Below are 18,367 nucleotides of genomic sequence, written 5' to 3'. Positions count from 1 at the left end.
GCTAGCTGTGTATTCACCTCAGCTTCTTCATCTGTCAAGTTGGAGGTACCGACCTTCCAGGATTATAGTGAAGATTGAACAAAATAATGTGTGCGTGTTTCGCAAGAGACTAATCAAATACCAGGAATTATCATTTCAGTAGGGGCCCAATAATTATTTGTGGACTAAAGTAAATATTTACAGGCATGTGGGCTGGCTTTCTCTAAATCAAAGGCAGCCAAAAGTAGTTCATCATCATCCTATGTAGAATATCTTTATGTTGGAACACATAACCCATCTTCAAGCTTATCACCTTGTCCTTGGATGAAAAAGGAACATCTAACAAGTTTAGATTGGTCCATGAGAAAAGCAAAAGTAGAAACTCCTCTTTGCACTCAGGATTGCTACATGAGCCCTCATCTTCCATCGCAACACATGGAATAACCCCATGCCAGCTTACTCCTAACTTGAACCCAGGCAAGGAAACAGACCTCTTGAAGGTGATGGTCATGGTTCCTGTAAAGACTGCATTGGCACTGTTGTACACCGTCATGAAAAACGTGTCTGTCATGGTCCCCAGTGCACCACCATGGATAACCCTGCAAGGGGCAGACGAGGGGAGAAAGGGAAAGAAAGAGTCACCCAGGACTCCACTCTGCACGGCGAGGTTCCAGTGAGATGACATGCTGAAGGGTTCCCTGCAATCCAGAACAAGATTCTCGCATCTCTCAGGGTAGAACAGAGACGTGAGAGCAAGGAAATGCAGGGGAAGCAAACAAGGCTGTCTGAAGCAACTTACACCTGCTTAGAAGAGAATAAATTAAAGCAGAAGAAACTCCCCGCCCCACCACCAGCTCCAACCACAAAGTCTGATGAATCTTGTGTTCCCTCTTGGGTTGGTCTCAGGGGGAACTAGAAAGGTGTAGTGAAAACAGCATGGGCTTTGCAGGCAGAGAGACCTAACTTTAAATCTCACATTTCTAGCCATGTGACCTCAGTCAGAGAACCACTTGGGGCATCTGTTTCTTCATCCATAAGATAGGAATATCTCCTAAGAATTTTTGTGGGCATTAAATTAAGACAGCCAAATCTCCATGTGCAGGGTCTGGCATATACTGGCCACTGAACAAGAATAGTTTTTCCCCCTTCTTATTTCCAATGTCCACTGCTTACTCCACTGCCATTTAGGAGGTTCAGGAAGTCCCTAACAGGGAGAGGCCACACCTCGGGTGGGTGACCGAGGGGCTGGCGGAGCCTCCCTACCCAGGGGGTCAGTAGAATAAAGCTGCAGTAACCAAGAACCTGCTGAAGGCAGCCATGGGCCCACCAACTGTCCTCTCACCCCCACCCCTCCCTGCTCTTTGACCAAGAAAAAGCCCATTTGAGCTACTGGCTGCGATGGCTCTCTGTGCCTCACTCAGGCAGCCCCTCCAGGAGGGGCTCAGGCTGGAGCAAGCAGATGCACTTCTTCTCCGAGGCACCGTGGAAGATGATGTACTCAAAGCCAAGTTTCTTCATCTCTGTGATCCAGAAGAAGTGGCGGGTGTCTTCTACCATTTGGACTGGAGAGTAGAGTTGAGTCGGTGAGAAAGACGTCGGGCTGGAGTCTGACCCTTGGGACGGTGCGGTCTCCAGGGCAGAAAGCATCCAACCCGAGGAGGTCCTCAGGAAACCCACTGCCCTCAGCTTCCCATCCGCACCCCCCGGGATGGCCCCATAAACCTCTGAGGGAGACGAGCAGCTTCCAAGGAAGGGATGAAATCAGCAGTGTGAGGGACAGTGAGAGGTGAACTGCCTGTGAATTTGGGACACCAGTGCTCCTATCAACTGAATAATAAATACTAATCTGAATGCATTGATTGTGGCAGATCAAGGAATAGGCAGGCAAAAGTCCTTTCTGTAAATTAAGTATATATGTCCCCTCTCACTGCCACAGGTCTGAGATTTCAGAGAAATTTGTCTATACAGTATGACTTGAATTGGGGATAATTTAGAGGACGTAATTAGAGGTAAAGCCTCCAATATATAAAATCCAAGACTTGTCAAGCACCTGCATTTTTACCAAGAATCTCAAAGCAGAATTTCGAATGACAGCTTAGGTATATAAAATTAGAAGACTTCGGCTTGCTCCTGTCTCTGCAATGCGGGATCCGGTCTTTGTTTTCCATCTGATGTCCTTCACTGGTTCAAGAGCTCAGCTCAAACTGACCACTAGAGGGAGCATGAGTCCAGTCCATAACAGGTTCTGGCTTCTGGCCTCAGGGGTCAGTAAGATACTGCCCCCTGGCTGCATCACTGAGCTTCCGACCCTGTGTGTACCAGGGTAAAGGCACTGGTCCTTAATCCCAGGCACTGCCTCTTCCCAATTCCTCACTGAGACTGCACCTGTCTGGTCTACAAGAGAGGATGGGGCTGGCAGGTATAAGGAGATGCCGGGGTGACTGCAGACACGGGTGGAGAGAGCACTGCCCCAGGGGTCAGGAATTCCTGATTCTACTCCAGGCTCTGCCAAAAACTCACTTCATCACCTATCTAGGCCTCAGTTTTCTCTCTTGTAAAATGAGCAGGTTGAACAAGGTGGCCTCCATGTTCCTTTTCTGGCCTAATATTGTGTGAGTCTAGGATCACCATGCCCAGACTGCCTTGCACCTGACTCTCAGGCTAATGCAGCCCACACAGGAGGTGCTGGAACTGGGCTGGGGCACAGAGCTCCTCGAGGAAAATGCACACACATAAGCAAAGATTTGCCAACAGTCCTGCACTAACCAGAGCCCTGCTCCAGCCGAGGTTAAGTGCTCCTGATATAGGGATGTGAACTTACCAGGGATAGCTTTAGTGATCCTAGCTAAGTCTGCCTCTTTAAGGAACTGCAAAGAGTGCAAATAACCTGGAAGTCTCATCCCCGTCCCATCCACCATCTTCTCCATGTGTTCATTGTACAGCCTCACCATGATGGGGCTCCAGCTGGCGTTGGGTAGGGAATAATCCTTTGTATTGGAATGGAGGTGGCTACTTGAGACCTGGAAAATCCAAAAGAGGTAGCTGACTATGCCTGATCCAATTCCAACTTGATTCATTCATTTATGCATGTATTTAATAGATGGGGCAGTTTTCACCAGGCAGAGCCTGTACAAATAAATGCCCAGAGATGAGAGAGAGCATGTTTCCAGAACTGTACAAGTGGAAAGGTCTAGTGGTAGGGAAGGGGGGCAAGGGAGGAGGTCAGAGAGAAAAACTAGGGCCCAAGCTGCCATGTTAAAGAATCTGAGCTTTATACAGAAGAGCTATAAGCAGGAGAATGAAATGGTCAGATTTCCTTGTTAGAAGGATTCCTACTTGCACATGGAAACCTGTAGTCTAGTCAAGCCTCAATGACATTGGGAGCCTGGTTGATAAACAATTCAAAGACACGGTCTTTTCCCGGCTGTTTCCCCCTCCTGCTCCCCCATGTCCTCCAGGCTCTTCCCCCAACACAGTTCACCTTGGTTGACTCTCTGGTTTATTAGGCCTCTTTACTGTCCCATTACAGCTGGGGGCTCCACCAGAGACTCCCTTTTCCGGCAGACAGAGGAGAGGAGGACCAGGTCTAGGTGGCCAACCCTCCTCCCAGGGTTTTGGAAAATCCATCATATGGCAACGTTTTCTTGTACCTTCCACCTGGCTACTGTTCATATCATCAGTGCCAAGCAGTCCTTCTTGCTCTTGTACAGTTTCTACATTTTTTCTGGCTTAGTTACTGGCTTACTCACAGTTCCCTGTATACGCTCTTACTTACCTACACAGATGGAGAAAATACAGATTCTTATATTATTTATAGGCATACAGGCTTTTAAGGGGGGAAAAGCCTAACAACACCTAGGAACGGTCCCCGATCCTTACTGCCCTCTTGCAGGGAGCTTTTTGCCAGCTAGTAGAGGGTAGAGTGGCATTTGAATTCTGTCTCCCTAACTTCTTCCCATTAATACACTGCACTGAATGGTACTTGTCCTTTAACTGCTTTGAGCATCAGTTGTTAAATCTGTAAAATAAGAATAACACCACCTGCCCTGTATGTTGCTGTGAGGACTGCATGCGGTCATGATATTGGAATGTACCTGGCTCAGTACCTGGCCCAGAGCAAGCATTCTAAGATGTTAGTTTCATCTGAATCCAACAGGAAAAGTCTCTCCTTCTCAAGTTTGATTCCAAAGAATTCTTTCCTGGTACTGATCATATAAAACCAAACCTGAACTCAAAATATTTTGGAATGAGTTTACTCATCTTATGAAATGATGAAAGGGGTGACATCCAATCGATGCTACTTTTGAGCACTTAATTTGCACGCAATTCATTTTTTTATTGGGGTGTAGCTGCTTTACAATGTTGTGTTACTTTCTGCTGTACAATGAAGTGAATCAGCTATATTTATGCATATATCCCCTCCCTCTTGGAACTCCCTCCTACCACCACCCCATCCCACCCATCTAGGTCACCACAGAGACCGAGCTGAGTTCCCTGTGCTATACAGCAGGTTCCTATTAGCTATCTGTTTTACACATGGCAGTGCACATACATCAGTCCCAATCTCCCAATTCATCCCCCCTTCCCTGCCCCATGTCCACATGTCCATTCTCTATGTCTGCGTCTCTATTCCTGCCCTGCAAATAGGTTCATCTGTACCATTTTTCTAGATTCCACATATATGCGTTAATATACGATATTTCTGTTTCTCTGTCTGAATTACTTCACTCTGTATGACAGACTCTAGGTCCATCTACGTCTCTACAAATGACCCAATTTCGTTCCTTTTTTGGGCTGAGTAATATTCCATTGTGTATAAGTACCACATCTTCTTTATCCATTCATCTATCAATGGACATTTAGGTTGCTTCCATGTCCTGGCTATCGTAAATAGTGCTACAATGAACATTGGGGTGCATGTGTCTTTTTGAATTATGGTTTACTCAGGGTATATGGCCAGGAATGGGACTGCTGGATCACATGGTACCTCTATTTTTAGTTTTTTAAGGAACCTCCATACTGTTCTCCATAGTGGCTGTATCAATTTACATTCTTAGAAAACAAACTTATGGCTACCAGGGGGGAAGAGTGAGAGGAAGGGATAGTTATGGAGTTGGGTATCGACATGTACACACTACCATATTTAAAATGGATAACCAACAAGGATCTACTGTATAACACAGGGAACTCTGTACAATGTTATGGGCAGCCTGGATGGGAGGGGAGTTTGGGGGAGAATGGATACATGTATATGTACGGGTGAGTTGCTTTGCTGTGCACCTGAAACTATCACAACATTGTTAATTGGCTATACTCCAATATAAAATAAAAAGTTTATTCAGTGGCTTGAAAAAAAATAAATTAAAAAAAGTTTACATTCCCACCAACAGTCCAAGAGGGTTTCCTTTTCTCCACACCCACTCCAGCATTTACTGTTTGTAGCTTTTTGATGATGGTCATTCTGACCAGTGTGAGGTGATACCTCATTGCAGTTTTGATCTGCATTTCTCTAAAAATTAGTGATGTTGAGCATCTTTTCATGTGCCTCTTGGCCATCTGTAGGTCTTCTTTGGAGAAATGTCTACTTAGGTCCTCTGCCCTTTGTTTGATTGGGTTGTTTGTTTTTTTGATATTGAGCTGCATGAGCTGTTTATATATATTGGAGATTAATCCCTAGTCAGTTGCTTTGTTTGCAAATACTTTCTCCCATACTGAAGGTTGTCTTTTCATCTCATTTATGGTTTTCTTTGCTGTGCAAGAGGTTTTAAGTTTCATTGGGTCCCATTTGCTTATTTTTGTTTTTATTTTCATTATGCTAGGAGGTGGGTCAAAAAAGAACTTACTGTGATTTATGTCAAAGAGTGTTTTTCCTATTTTTTCCTCTAAGAGTTTTGTAGTGTCCAGTCTTACATTTAGGTCTTTAATCCATTTTGAGTTTATTTTTGTGTATGGTGTTAAGGAGTGTTCTAATTTCATTCTTTTACATGTAGCTCTCCAGTTTTCCCAGCACCACTTACTGAAGAGACTGTCTTTTCTCCATTGTATATTCTTGGCTCCTCTGTCATAGATTAGGTGACCTTAGGTGTGTGGGTTCATCTCTGGGCTTTCTGTTCTGTTCCATTGATCTATATTTCTATTTTTGTGCCAGTACCATACTGTCTTGATTACTGTAGCTTTGTAGTATAGTCTCAACTCTCAGAGTCTGATTCCCCAAGCTCTGTTTTTCTTTCTCAAGGGTGCTTTAGCTGTTCAGGGTCTTTTGTGTTTCCATACAAATTGTAAAATTTTTTGTTCTAATTCTGTGAAAAATGCCACTGAAAATTTGATAGGGATTGCATTGTATCTGTAGATTGCTTTGGGTAGTATAGTCATTTTCACAATATTGATTCTTCCAATCCAAGAACATGGTATATCTCTCCATCTTTTTCTGTCATCTTTGATTTCTTTCATCAGTGTCTTATAGTTTTCTGAGTACAGGTCTTTTGCCTCCTTAGGTAGGTTTATTCCTAGGTATTTTATTCTTTATGTTGTAATGGTAGATGGGATTGTTTCCTTAATTTCCCTTTCTGATCTTTCATTGCTAGTGTATAGGAATGCAAGAGATTTCTGTGCATTAATTTTGTATCCTGCAACTTTACCAAATTCATTGATTAGCTCTAGTAGTTTTCTGGTGGCTACTTTAGAATTTTCCACATGTAGTATCATGTCATCTGCAAACAGTGACAATTTTACTTCTTCTTTTCTAATTTGGATTCATTTTATTTCTTTTTCTTCTCTGACTGCCATGGCTAGGACTTCCAAAACTCTGTTGAATGAGAGTGGAGAGAGTGGACATCCTTGTCCTGTTCCTGATTTTAGAGGAAATGCTTTCAGTTTTTCACCATTGAGAATGATGTTTGCTGTGGGTTTGTCATATATGGCCTTTACTAAGTCAAGGTAGGTTCACTCTATGCCCAATTTCTGGAGAGTTTTTTTTTTTATCATAATTGGGTGTCTAATTTGGTCAAAAGCTTTTTCTGCATCTATTGAGATGATCACATGGTTTTTATTCTTCAATTTGTTAATATGGTGTATCAGACTGATTGATTTGCGTATACTGAAGAATTCTTGCATCCCTGGGATAAATCCCAATTGATCATGATGTATGATCCTTTTAATGTGTTGTTGGATTCTGTTTGTTTGTATTTTGTTGAGGAGTTTTGCATCTATGTTCATCAGTGATATTGGCCTGTAGTTTTCTTTCGTTGTGACATCTTTGTCTGGTTTAGGTATCAGGGTGATGGTGGCCTCGTAGAATGAGCTTGGGAGTGTTCCTTCCTATGCAATTTTTTGGAAGTTTGAGAAGGATGGGTGTTAGCTCTTCTCTAAATATTTGATAGAATTCACCTCTGAAGCCATCTGGTCCTGGACTTTTGTTTGTTGAAAGATTTTTAATTGCAGTTTCAATTTCATTATTTACGCTTGGTCTGTTTATATTTTCTATTTCTTCCTGGTTCAGTCTTGGAAGGTTGTATGTTTCTAAGAATTTGTCCATTTCTTCCATGTTGTCCATTTTATTGGCATAGAGTTGCTTGTAGTAGTCTCTTAGGATCCTTGGTATTTCTGTGGTGTCAGTTGTAACTTCTCCTTTTTCATTTCTAATTTTATTGATTTGAATCCTCTCCCTTTTTTTCTTGATGAGCCTGGCTAAAGGATTATCAATTTTGTTTATTTTCTTGAAGAACCAGCTTTTAGTTTCATTGATTTTTTTGCTGTTGTTTTCTTCTCTTCTATTTCATTTATTTCTGCTCTGATCTTTATGATTTCTTTCCTTCTACTAACTTTGGGTTTTGTTTGTTCTTCTTTTTGTGGTTGCTTTAGGTGTAAGGTTAGGTTGTTTATTTGAGATTTTTCTTGTTTCTTGAGGTAGGATTGAATTGCTATATACTTCCCTCATAGGACTGCTTTTGCTGCATCCCATAGGTTTTGGGTCTTTGTGTTTTCAGTGTCATTTGTTTCTATGTATTTTTTGATTTCCTCTTTTATTTTCTCAGTGATCTCTTGGTTATTTAGTAGTGTATTGTTTAGCCTCCATGTGTTTGTGTTTATTACAGTTTTTTTCCCCTGTAATTGATTTCTAAACTCTTAGCACTGTTTTCAGAAAAGATGCTTGATAGAATTTCAATTTTCTTAAATTTAAGAAGGCTTGATTTGTGACCCAAGATGTGATCTATCCTGGAGAATGTTCTGTGTGCACTTGAGAAGAAAGTGCATTCTGCTGCTTACAGATGGAATGTCCTATAAATATCAATTAAATCTATCGTTCTGTGTGTCATTTAAAGCTTGTGTTTCCTTATTAATTTTCTGTCCTGATGATCTGTCCATTGGTGTAAGTGGGGTGGTAAAGCCCCCACCATTTTTGTGTTACTGTCGATTTCCCCTTTTATAGCTGTTAGCATTTGCCTTATGTATTGAGGTGCTCCTATGTTGGGTGCATAAATATTTATAATTGTTATATCTTCTTGGATTGATCCCTTGATCATTACATAGTGTCCTTCCTTGTCTCTTGTAACAGTCTTTATTTTAAAGTCTATTTTATCTGACATGAGTATTGCTACTACAGCCTTCTTTTGATTTCCATTTGTATGGAATATCTTTTTCCATCCCCTCACTTTCAGTCTGTATGTGTCGCTAGGTCTGAAGTGGGTCTCTTGTAGACAGTATATATATGGGTCTGTTTTTGTATCAATTCAGCCAGTCTGTGTCTTGGTTGAAGCATTTAATACATTTACATTTAAGGTAATTATTGATATGTATGTTCCCATTCCCATTTTCTTTATTGTTTTGGGTTTGTTTTTGTAGGTCTTTTTCTTCTTCTGCTCTTGTGTTTCCTGCCTAGAGAAGTTCCTTTAACATTTGTTGTAAAGCTAGTTTGGTGGTGCTGAATCCTCTTAGCTTTTGCTTGCTATAAAGCTTTTGATTTCTCTGTTGAATCTGAATGAGATCCTTGCTGGGTAGAGTAATCTTGGTTATAGTTTTTTCACTTTCATCACTTTAAATATGTCCTGCCACTCCCTTCTGGCCTGCAGAGTTTCTGCTGAAAAATCAGCTGATAAACTTATGGGGATTCCTTTTTATGTTATTTTTTGCTTTTCCCTTGCTCCTTTTAATATTTTTTCTTTGAATTTAGTTTTTGTTAGTTTGATTAATATGTGTCTCAGAGTGCTGCTCCTTGGTTTTATCCTGCCTGGGACTCTCTGTGCTTCCTGGACTTGATTGACTACTTCCTTTCCCATGTTAGGGAAGTTTTCAACTATAATCTCTTCAAATATTTTCCCAGACCCTCTCTCTTTCTCTTCTTTTCCTGAGACCCCTATAATTCGAATGTTGGTGCGTTTAATTTGTCCCAGAGGTCTCTGAGACTGTCCTCAATTCTTTTCATTCTTTTTTCTTTATTCTGCTCCTCAGCAGCTATTTCCACCTTTCTATCTTCCAGCTCACTTATTTGTTTTTCTGCCTCAGTTATTGTGCTATTGATTCCTTCTAGAGTATTTTTCATTTCAGTTATTGTGTTGCTCATCTCTGTTTGTTTGTTCTTTAGTTCTTCTACGTCTTTGTTAAACATTTCTTGTATTTTCTCGATCCATGCCTCCATTCTATTTCTGATATTCTGGATCATCTTTACTATCATTACTCTGCATTCTTTTTCATGTAGGTTGCCTATTTCCTCTTCATTTATTTCGTCTTGTAGGCTTTTACCTTGCTCCTTCATCTGTAACATATTTTTTTTGGCATCTCATTTTTTTTGATGGGTGGGGCTGTGTTCCTGTCTTGCTGATTGTTTGGCCTGAGGCCTCCAGCACTGGAGTTTGCAGGCAGCTGGGTGGAGCTGAGTCTTGATGCCGAGATAAGGATCTCTGGGAGACCTCACACTGATTAATATTCCCTGGGACCTAAAGTTCTCTGTTAGTCCAGCAGCTTGGACTCAGCACTCCCACCACAGGAGCTCACGCCCAACCCCTGGCCTGGGATCCAAGACCCCACAAGCCATGTGGCACAGCAAAAACAAACAAAAACATAAAACAAACAGAAAAGAGCAGAACAGTAACAAAGAATAAAAAATTAAATAAAATTAGAAAAATAAAAAATATATTAGAAAAAAATAAAAGTGAAACAACGACAAAACAAAACAGAACCAGAACAGCAGAAAGAAAAAAGAAAATTAAGAAAATGAAAAATTTTTTAAATTAAAAAATAAAAAATTCCCTGGTGCCTTCTCTATCAGTGTCCTTGCCCCCACAGTGAGCTACAGCATACCCCCGCCTCCCCAGTAGGCTTCCAAGACCTCTAGGTAGATCTCTGGACCCACTGTGCCAGCCCGAGCTCTGCATGTGTTCCTCTCACCAGCGTCTGTTCCTGGAGCTGGCCCAGAGCACACATGCCCATGCAGGTCAGCTGGGGCACAGGCCTCCACAGGCTCACCCGCAGGGGCTGGCACAGCCAGAGAAGGCCTTGGAGGAGGCGGCACTTGACCTACCTGTACACGCATGGCCAGAGGAAGCCCTGTCAGGGTCAGCCCCGCTGGGGCCGGCACAGCTGGAAGAGGTGTTGGTAGGGGTGGGGGCGGCTAGGGGGGAAGGAGGGTCAGGCTTGGGACCTGCCCAGCCGGAGGGGGCCCCAGGGGGTGGGGATTCAGGCCTGGGACCCCAGAAGGCTCACCAGGGCCTGAGTGGGTGGGGGAGAGGCTGGCTGCATTCCCCTCCAATCCCCTGATCCCCCTAAGGTCCCTCTCTATCCCCGCTGATCCCTTCGCCATGAGTGGCCCCTCCGAGTGTGGGACCCTCTCCCCTTCCCCAGCTCCCCGCAGGGTACTGTCACACCTCCACCTTTCTTTCCTCTTTCCTTCCCTCCCACATCCTACCTGGTCATGCAGGGATTCCTCCCATCCCCTTAGGTGTCCGAGGACCACTATCAGTGCCTAGTAGGTGCCCTAGTTGTGAGGAGACGCGAACTCCATGTCCTCCTATTCCACCATCTTGACTCTGTTCCACAATTCACTTTTTTAAAAATTTAAGGTCTTCATTGTATTTATTACTTTTTCCATTCAGCACCGTTAAGATCTACCCACGACCTGAGTATTTTGTAACTTCCTGTGATCTCCTTTTGAACTGAAGACTTAAAAAGTGAATATTATTTGGTTCCAAAGCTTGTGTTTTTAAAACTGTATTTTTTTTTACATCTTTATTGGAGTATAAATGCCTTACAATGGTGTGTTAGTTTCTGCTTTATAACAAAGTGAATCAGCTGTACATATACATATATCCCCAAATCTCCTCCCTCTTGCCACAATTCACTTTTAATTATGCCCCTTTTTTTTTTGGTCCAGAAAATGCTACATTAAACTGTTATCACTGCTCTCCCTTGAGTTGCCACTAATCAGATTCTCTTTCCCGGATTCTGCTTGTTCTGGGGAATCAGTAACCCAACTTTCCCATATGGGAAATGTTCAGCAGGGTCAGTAAGACTGGAGGAGCCTCCAGATGTTGTCTCTAAGTTTCCAGTTTGAGGGTCCACCCCTCAATATAGGACAAAATGGCCAAGTGGAATGAGCATCTTCTAAGAATCAGGAGTCCTGGCTCTAAGGCTCTGCTGTGGCCTTGGGAAGGCCATCTTGTATCTCCAGGCCTCAGATTTCTCATCTGTAAATGGAGTCTAGGGTTCCTTCCACCTCCCTCAATCTGGGACTCTCTGACCACACTCACAGCTCACCTGTACACGATGTGGGTACACACGGTGATGTGTGGGGGCTGGCATCCAGTCTGACTTGAGCAGCCGGGGCTGGCCAGCCGGGGCTGGGAGAAGGGGTGCTGCCTGTCGGTGCCTCACCAGCCACCTGAGACCTCTCTGCAGCATGATGTCCAGCTGAGATGTGCCAACTGAACCTCCTTACAAAGGCAAGCCTTCCTCCTGGTAGATGAGCACTGGCCTGAGGCTCAGACTCAGCCAATCAGAGCCTGTGTTGGTCCCCTGAGGGGCAGAGAGAGGATGGCAGCCAGGGCATCCCAAGTCCCTCTCCCACTGCCAGGCAAAGCAGTGGGGAGCAGAACTAGAAGGGACATCCGGTAATCACAGGTTAGTAAGTTACAAATGCCATTGATCTCAGGAGCTGCCAGATGAATTTTTGTTTGTGTGAACCATGTGCCTGGAACAACTGAATCAATCTCAGAATGTTTTGCAAGCCAGGGTCACCAGGGTCACAAACAATGACCAGGAACCAGAGTGGATAACCTCAGTCTCTGCATGTGAGGACAGATGGCCCTGATACCTCACCCCAGTTCTTAACTGTGTCTTGTTTCAGGAACCAGTTCATTTCTTCATCCAACAAATATTAATTAAGCACATATTGTGTGCCAGAGACTGTTCCAGACTTTAGGGATGCAGCAGTGAATAAAACAGATAAAGTCGATGACCTCATGGGGCTTACATCCTAGTTGGTAATAACAAGTAACATTAATTGTTGTGCTTTCTGTACCCAGGCACTGTTCTGTTTCTCTGTTTTATCGCCTTTTTTAAAAAAATTTTATTTATTTTATTTTTGGCTACGTTGGATCTTTGTTGCTGTGTATGGGCTTTCTCCAGTTGCGGAGAGCGGGGCTCCTCTTCATTGCGGTGTGCGGGCTTCTCATTGCAGTGGCTTCTCTTTTCGTGGAGCAAGGGCTCTAGGCACTCAGGCTCAGTAGTTGTGGCGCACGGGCTTAGTTGCTCTGCAGCATGTGGGATCTTCCCAGACCAGGGCTTGAACCCGTGTCCCCTGCATTGGGAGGCGGATTCTTAACCACTGCGCCACCAGGGAAGCCCTGTTTTATCGCTTTTAATACTTATGTTATCTCATAAATAGTCCAAATTAAAATTTCACCAATTGTTCCTAAACCATCCTTCAGAGCATTTTCCCCTCGATCCAGAATCCAATTTAAGATCATATATTTCTTTAATCTCGAACAGTTTTTCAGCCTTTCCTTGACAGACACATTCTTAACATACCAAGCACATATACCAGATACACACAGGAATGGTCTCCCATTCTTTCAATCTTGCTGTAGGACACTCTTGTTACTGCCAGCTAGTGAACGGTAGGTGGCGTTAGACACAGCGCATAACCCTGTAAAACCAACCGTCTCACAGAAATCAGAGGTATGCATTATTACTATCTGCATTTTACATGTAGGGAAACTGAAGCACAGAACAGTTAAAGTAAGGTGTCCAAGTTGCACAGTTAGTAGAAGGCTATGTGCTGTGTATTTTTATTATAGTAATAATAATTAACCTTTTATGTGTACAAAGATGTTTACAGGTTACAGGTGGGACATCAGGCATTCCTACGGAGAAGGCAAGACAGAAAGCACCATCATCACCATCTTCAACCTCATCTTATACATGACTGTCTTGACACGCAGAGAGGTTACTTCAGGCTGGTTTGTAAGTGAGGAGCAAGGTCCAGAACAGGAATTCTGAGGCATCCCCTGCGATGTCCTATCAGGAAAGGCCAGCATGGTTCAAGATCCAGAGATACATCCCACTTCACAAGTGTTGGCCGCTCCAAATGGTCTTTGCTGGGTTGGAGAGAGAAAAATCCTGGCAGGCAACAGTCCAGGAGCACGTAGGGGAGACCCCTCCCCAATTCACACCCCGACCATCGAGCTGGTCCAGTCTGGTGGTGCCCTAGGTGGAGGCCCCTCCGAGGGGCTGGCTGAACTCAGAGTCGTGGCCTGCAGAACTCAGCCTACTCCAGGCCAGGGAGCGGGGCAGCCCAGCTGAGGAGCACAGGGCACGTGTGAGAAGACAGTGCACTTGCAAGAGGTAGGGGGGGAACTCCATGGCTTTGGAGACATCATGCTCTGGGATTCTGATTTGGCAGCCTCTTAGGTTAACAATAATCATCCTGAAGGGCTCTTTGTAGATTAATGAGAAAATTCCAGTTAAGTGCTCAGCTCAGAGTAGGTGCCCCAAAATGTGAATGTCCCTCTGTTCCCTTCCCCATATCCCTCCTGACCTCATCATTTCATTTTTTTAATAGTAATCTCTAGATGAAACACATATGGATTATTCTTTGTTTGGTGGATTATTTCCAGCAAATGTTCCATTTCAGGTTGACTCCCCTGCCACTCAGGATGTATCAGGACAAGTCAGGATGAACTCAAGTAAACACTAGCCACTTTTAATATTTAATAAAACCATCTATTATCAGAAATGTAATGGCAGCCAGGGCATCCCAAGGCATCCCAAGTTGCTATTGCTTTGAGAAAGTAAATTCCAACGCACTTCAGACCTAGGGTTTAACGGCATTTTGCTTTTGCCGTTTAAGATTATTTATATATGTTTCCTCCATTAGCAGAGCTACGTGAGGGCCAATTATAATGCCTTTTATAAAATTCAAAACATGTTTTTCATGTATTATAATTATTTTCTCCTATATCATCTCACCTGCAAGTATATCTGTCAAAATACTTAAAAACTGGTTCACGCTCTTAAATGAACGTGCTGTGGCTTGATCTTGGTATCTATTACGTGGACACGATAGCTGCCATCATGCATGTGGCTTGAGCAGAGTCATCTAAATCTGACTCAACATAGCCCAGTAGTCAGCTGATTATTTGTTTCAAATATATAAATCCTTTTGCATACAGCTAATGGCAAAGAGTAGAGGCTTGTCTTAGCAAGGAACACACAAAGCCACCAGGCTGACTTTGGTGTCAGGAATTCCTTTTAAGAAACAGATGGGGCACTTTCCTGGTGGCACAGAGGTTAAGAATCCACCTGCCAATGCAGGAGACACGGGTTTGAGCCCTGGTCCGGGAAGATCCCACATGCCGTGGAGCAACTAAGCCCATGCGCTACAACTACTGAGCCTGCACGCTAGAGCCCATGAGCCACAACTACTGAGCCCGCTCGCCTAGAGCCTGTGCTCTGCAACAAGAGAAGCCACTGCAATGAGAAGCCTGCGCACCGCAACAAAGAGTAGCCCCCACTCGCCGCAACTAGAGAAAGCCTGTGTGCAGCAACGAAGACCCAACACAGCCAAAACTAAATAAATAAATAATTTTTTTAAAAAAAGAAAAAGAAACAGAGGGGAGTACAACTGAAACTAACACAACATTGTAAATCAACTATACTCCAATAAAGTTTTTTTTAAAAAAAGGCTACACACAGCATGATTCTATCTGACCTCATCATTTCAACCCAGCAAGTATCAAGGCCATCACTGTGCCAGCATGAAAAATATAATAGTTGAAATAAGGAGCACATTATATACATATATATATACATATATATATATCTACACACACATATATATAATAGCTGAAATGAGAGCATAATAGATGGAATATAGCTAAAACATGAATTAGAAAATCGGAAGAGCAAATTAAAGAACTCTTTAAAAAACAGAAAATATAAAATAAAGCTACAAGATATGGATAAGAAAAGTATTAACACTCAGTTAACTAGAGCTCAGGGAGAAAAAGACACACACACAAATTGAGAGGAAGAACCATTTGAATAAATCGTGGAGATCAATCTCCCAGGATTGAAGGGAGGCCAGAGTGGCTGGACCAGCACAAGTAAAGAGAAAAGGGAGACAATCTTTGCGGGGTACTACAGGCCCTGTTGAAGAGTTGTCGGGTTGGTTGGTTGGTTTTGTTGTGTGTGGGGGAGGGGGATTTGCATTTTTTTATTACGTTTTAATTGATGTATAATACAATCCACCCTTTGTTTTGGGGCCAAACCTGGCCAGGACATTATAAGAAAGAAAAATTACAAGACAAGATCTCTCATGAACACAGATACGAAAATCCCAAGAGAATCCAATTATTTATTAAAATGATCATAACCATGAGGTCATTTTTTCCAGGGAAAATACAGGTTGATTTAAAATAAGAAAATCAATCAATATAGTTCACCAAATTAACAGAATAATGGAGGAAAACTACATGATCACTTCAGTAGATAAGGAAAAAGCATTTGATAAAATTTAAGTTGGTATCTGATAAAGATAATCCAAAAACTAAGGGGAAAAAAATCCCTAGAGCTAACATTACAATTCATAGTGAAATATATAGACTCTTTTCAGAAAATAGTAACAAAGTTTTTGAAAGTTGAGAAGATTAATTTGCAATAGTAGGAATTCCTTGAATATCATGAAATAAGTCTTGTGTCTGTAGCCAAATTTCTAAGAGTCTCCCTTCACATAGTCTCAGACTCCAGTGTGAATCATTTTTGTCTGAAAGAAGACGGGTGATGGAGGCAGAGGGCTGCTCTAAGGCACCTGCCTCACAAAATGTAGTCTATACTGGAGGAATGGGAGGGGTGTTGATAGGAGGATGACCTTTCCCAGGTCTCCCTAGAGATTTGTCTCCCTATGTAGAGGAAGATGTGGCTGCAACTTTTCTCAGAATATTTCTGAGAGGTGTTTCTTGAACTTCTCACCCATGAACACATAGATAATAGGGTTCACACAGCAGTGGGTGAAGGAAATGGTTTCTGTGACATGGGTGGCATAGATCAACCGCTGGCTCATGATGCATCCATCCAAGATGTGCATGTTGTTCAGGGAAGTAAGGAAAAGTACTACATTGAATGGGACCCAGAAGAGTAAAGAGACAACCACCACAACGAACACGAGCTTGATGGCCTTGGTCTTGTTGTGGCTCTGGCAACTCTTCAGCTGGTGCAGGATGCTAATGTAGCAGAACATAAGGATGGTGAATGGGATCAACAGGCCTAAGATATTCATTTCAAAGTGGATGAAGATCTTCCACTTCAGCGTCTCTTGATTGTAATACAAATAACACTGTAGAACACCATCATCAGAGGCCTCTTGGTAAAATACTAGTAATGGGCTGGTGGCCACAAAGGCAATCAGCCACATTGCCAGACTCAGGGCTGTGCCCATTCTGGTCGTCCTCACTTTCATGGCGTATACAGCATGGACAACTGCCAGGTACCTGTCCACACTCATGAGGGTGACAAAGAACATGCTGCTAAAGAAGCCAATGTAATAAAAGCCAGAGACCACTTTGCACATTACAGTCCCAAACACCCACTGGTCCAGCTGATAGTGGGTCTGAAAGGGGAAGGAGAAGACAAAAAGCAAGTCAGACAGGGCCAAGTTCAAGAGGTATATGTCTGTGATGCTCTTCAGCTTCTTGCAGGTGACAAGGACCAGGATGACCAGGCTGTTTCCCAGAAGACCAAATACAAACAGGAGGCAGTAAAAGATGGCAAGAAGCAACTTGCTATCTCTTTGGATAAGTTCCCCATCGCAGGGGCTTGAGATGATATCAGGATAGTAGTAGTCAGTTATTGTCACATTGGGCTCAAGTGTATAATCCATCAAGGCAGGAAGACTTGGCCACAGAGGCACCTAAGAGAGATTCATTTAACAATATTTTTATTTAAAAGTATGGATTGAATTGTGCCTCTCGCCCCTCCCAAGTTCATGTGTTGAAGCTCTAAAGCCCTGTTATGGTCTAACTGTGTCCTTCCAAAATTTGTATGTTGAAACCCTACCCCCATTGTGACGGTATTAGGAGGTGGAGCCTTTGCAAAGTGATTGGATTAGGTGAGGTCATAAGGGTGGAGCCCTCATGAATGGGATGAGTGCCCTTATAAGAATCACAGAAGAGCTTGCTTCCTCTCTCTGCTCTAGGGTTTGTGAGGATACAATGGGAATTTGGCAGTTTGCAATCTGGAAGAGGGCTCTCACCAGAACCTGACTGTTCTGGTACCTTGATCTTGGACTTCCCAGACTCTAGAACTGTGAGAAATAAATTTGTTGTTTGTCAGCCACCCAGTCTATGGTATTCTGTTATAGGAGCCCAAACTGACCAAGACACTCCCAATGTCACTATATTTGGAGACAGGCCATTAAGGAGGTAATTTAGGTTAAATGAGATCATCAGATGGGGCCCTAATCCAATCGGACTGGTGTCCTTGTAAGATGAGGACAAAGTGTGAAGGCAGCCCAAGAAGCTCTCACCAGAAATCCAATTTGTTAGCACCTTGCTCTTGGACTTCTAGCCTCCAGAACTGTGAGAAAATAAATCCCTGTCATTTAAGCCACCCAGCCTGTGACATTTTGTGATGGCAGCTTAAACAGACTAATACAGGGGCTACATGGGACCTCTCTGCCTTTTCTACCCAAATTTGTAAATTTTCTGTAAACTTCTCTAAAAAGTACAGCCTATTAGCACTTTTTAAAAGCTGAAAACTGCCTGGGCTGACTAATACAGAGGGGTTGTGTGGGATAAGAAAAGCCAAAATTTGCAAAGAAAACTTAAATACCTATAGTTCTACCCCTCAGAATTAGCAACTGCTAGCATACTGCCATATTTGCTTTTGATTCTTTTCCTTT

General features: G+C 43.0%; 1 protein-coding gene across 1 annotated transcript; it reads right to left on the bottom strand.

Moving 5' to 3' along the window:
* Window positions 1-16,402: 16,402 nt before the first annotated feature.
* CCR8 (C-C motif chemokine receptor 8) lies at window positions 16,403-17,347 on the bottom strand (the record flags this gene model as incomplete). Its single annotated transcript, XM_082847919.1, has 1 exon — window positions 16,403-17,347. One exon carries the CDS (start codon window positions 17,345-17,347, stop codon window positions 16,403-16,405), a length of 945 nt encoding a protein of 314 aa, XP_082704045.1.
* Between the last annotated feature and the right edge of the window lie 1,020 nt (window positions 17,348-18,367).

Source organism: Leucopleurus acutus (genome assembly GCF_964270905.1).
Source record: "Leucopleurus acutus genome assembly, chromosome: 10".
Lineage (NCBI taxonomy): Eukaryota > Metazoa > Chordata > Mammalia > Artiodactyla > Delphinidae > Leucopleurus > Leucopleurus acutus.
The sequence above is the reverse complement of the archived record's forward strand: the minus strand, read 5'-3'. Positions and strand labels throughout refer to the sequence as shown.